General features: G+C 48.6%; 1 protein-coding gene across 1 annotated transcript; it reads right to left on the reverse strand.

The window, feature by feature from the left end:
- Nucleotides 1–240: 240 nt before the first annotated feature.
- rxfp3.2b (relaxin family peptide receptor 3.2b) lies at nt 241–1,443 on the reverse strand. The gene has a single exon (XM_030728102.1). The coding sequence runs from the start codon at nt 1,441–1,443 to the stop codon at nt 241–243; it is 1,203 nt and encodes a 400-aa protein (XP_030583962.1).
- Between the last annotated feature and the right edge of the window lie 319 nt (nt 1,444–1,762).

Here is a 1,762-nt window from a genome sequence, read left to right on the forward strand (position 1 = left end):
CTCACTTTGGATTAACAGCTATACATGTCCATGACATGAGAGCAGTACTGCTCAGCAGAGGCAGGGAGACTGAAACAGTGAACAAATGTGACCATATAAAGATTTGCGGCAGAGGAAATCTTGAGAAACACAGTAAAATTGGGGCAAATCCTACTGTACAGTCCATCATAATTCAGTTTTTTTTTTTTTTTTTTAAAGAAATGTGATTTCAGAATGTTTTGGCTTCCCCAGTCGTCCTCATCAGACATCCATTTGGACCAGTACTAGAACAGGTGGTGCCTCAGCCACTTTGGCCTTGCGACGCAGCAGATGAGTTAAGCTCCTGAAAGACGGTGTGGCGTGCAGGAGAAGTTCCTTGAGACCTGCCCGAAACTCCCGACGGATCAGGCAGTAGAGTACAGGGTTGAGGCAGCTGTTGGTGTGTGCCAAGCAAACAGTCAGAGGGAAGGCGTAGGCCTGTGCATTGTAGAAAGCTTTGCTGAAGGGTACAAGGTCAAACTTTATGAGCACGCCCCACAGTGTCAGTGCCTGATTGGGAAGCCAGCAGAGAAAGAAGGAGAGAACTATGATGAGAATGGATTTAGTCACTTTGGAATGACGATTTTGCCGGCTTTGGTTTGCTTCTGGGCTCGCTGCACCTGCAATGCGCCGGGTTAGGATGAAGCGGAGCAGCAGCAGATAGCAGACAGTTATTATAACTAGAGGAATAAGGAAACCCACTAGGACTTTTTGAAGCTGGTACAGACCCAAAAGGAGCTGTGGATCCCAACTGCCTGAGTCTGGGAAGCGTACCAGGCAAAGCTCCTCATCAGACACCTGGGCGCTGGTGGAATAGATGGCATGAGGCAAAGTGGCCAGCAAAGAAACACCCCAGATGCACAGGCTTGTCCACTTGGCTCTGGCAGCTGCTGTCCGTCGGCTGTGTATCTTCAGTGCAGAAGAGATAGAGTAATAACGTGCCACACTCATGGCTGTGAGAAAGAATACACTAGCATACATGTTCATGGTAGTGACAGAGCTAATGAGCTTGCACATCACACGGCCAAATGGCCAGCGGAAGTCCAGGGCTGTGTCCACTGCCCAGAAAGGTAATGTCAAAACAAACTGTAAATCTGTGATAGCCAGCCCCATCACAAAGCAGTTGATAGATGACTGCTTCTGCCTGTAACGGGAGTGCAGCAGATACAGAGCCAGTGAATTCCCCACCAGCCCCAGTGCACAGACGATAGAGTAGACACATGCTATCATCACACGTACCACTACACTGGATCCATCTCCTTGAAATTCCATGATAGATTCCTTGGTAAGGAGCTGCAGCCAGCAGTACAGTGACAGGTTGGTGGTGGAACCTTCGCTGCAGTTTCCGTTGTAGTCATCCTGTAGTATTTGCTGTTGACATGGCTCAGGTGCCACTGTTTGAACTCCAGACTCATTCAGCTGCATGGTTGGCCTCTCTTTTCTCACATATCACCTTGTAGGGGAAAGTTGAGCAGCTGCTATATTTTCAAAACATAGAGAAAAAAGTTTCTGTTGATGGCATTTTCAGCATTCCTGTTGTATCTGTGATCAGATGATCTCCCATGTCGCTATAGATGTCATCCTCTGCCGCTGTTATTCTCTCCTCATTTCTCCACTCACTACTCAGCTCTGTGCGCGCCACGTCCGTTTATAGGCTTCGCGTGAACGCGCAAAGCTCTGCCCCGCTGTCGACGCTCTTCACCTTACCAAGAGGATGATAGGACCAGAGCGAATCCGCACTCTT

The sequence above is a fragment of the Archocentrus centrarchus genome, chromosome 4 (assembly GCF_007364275.1).
Source record: "Archocentrus centrarchus isolate MPI-CPG fArcCen1 chromosome 4, fArcCen1, whole genome shotgun sequence".
NCBI classification, from domain to species: domain Eukaryota; kingdom Metazoa; phylum Chordata; class Actinopteri; order Cichliformes; family Cichlidae; genus Archocentrus; species Archocentrus centrarchus.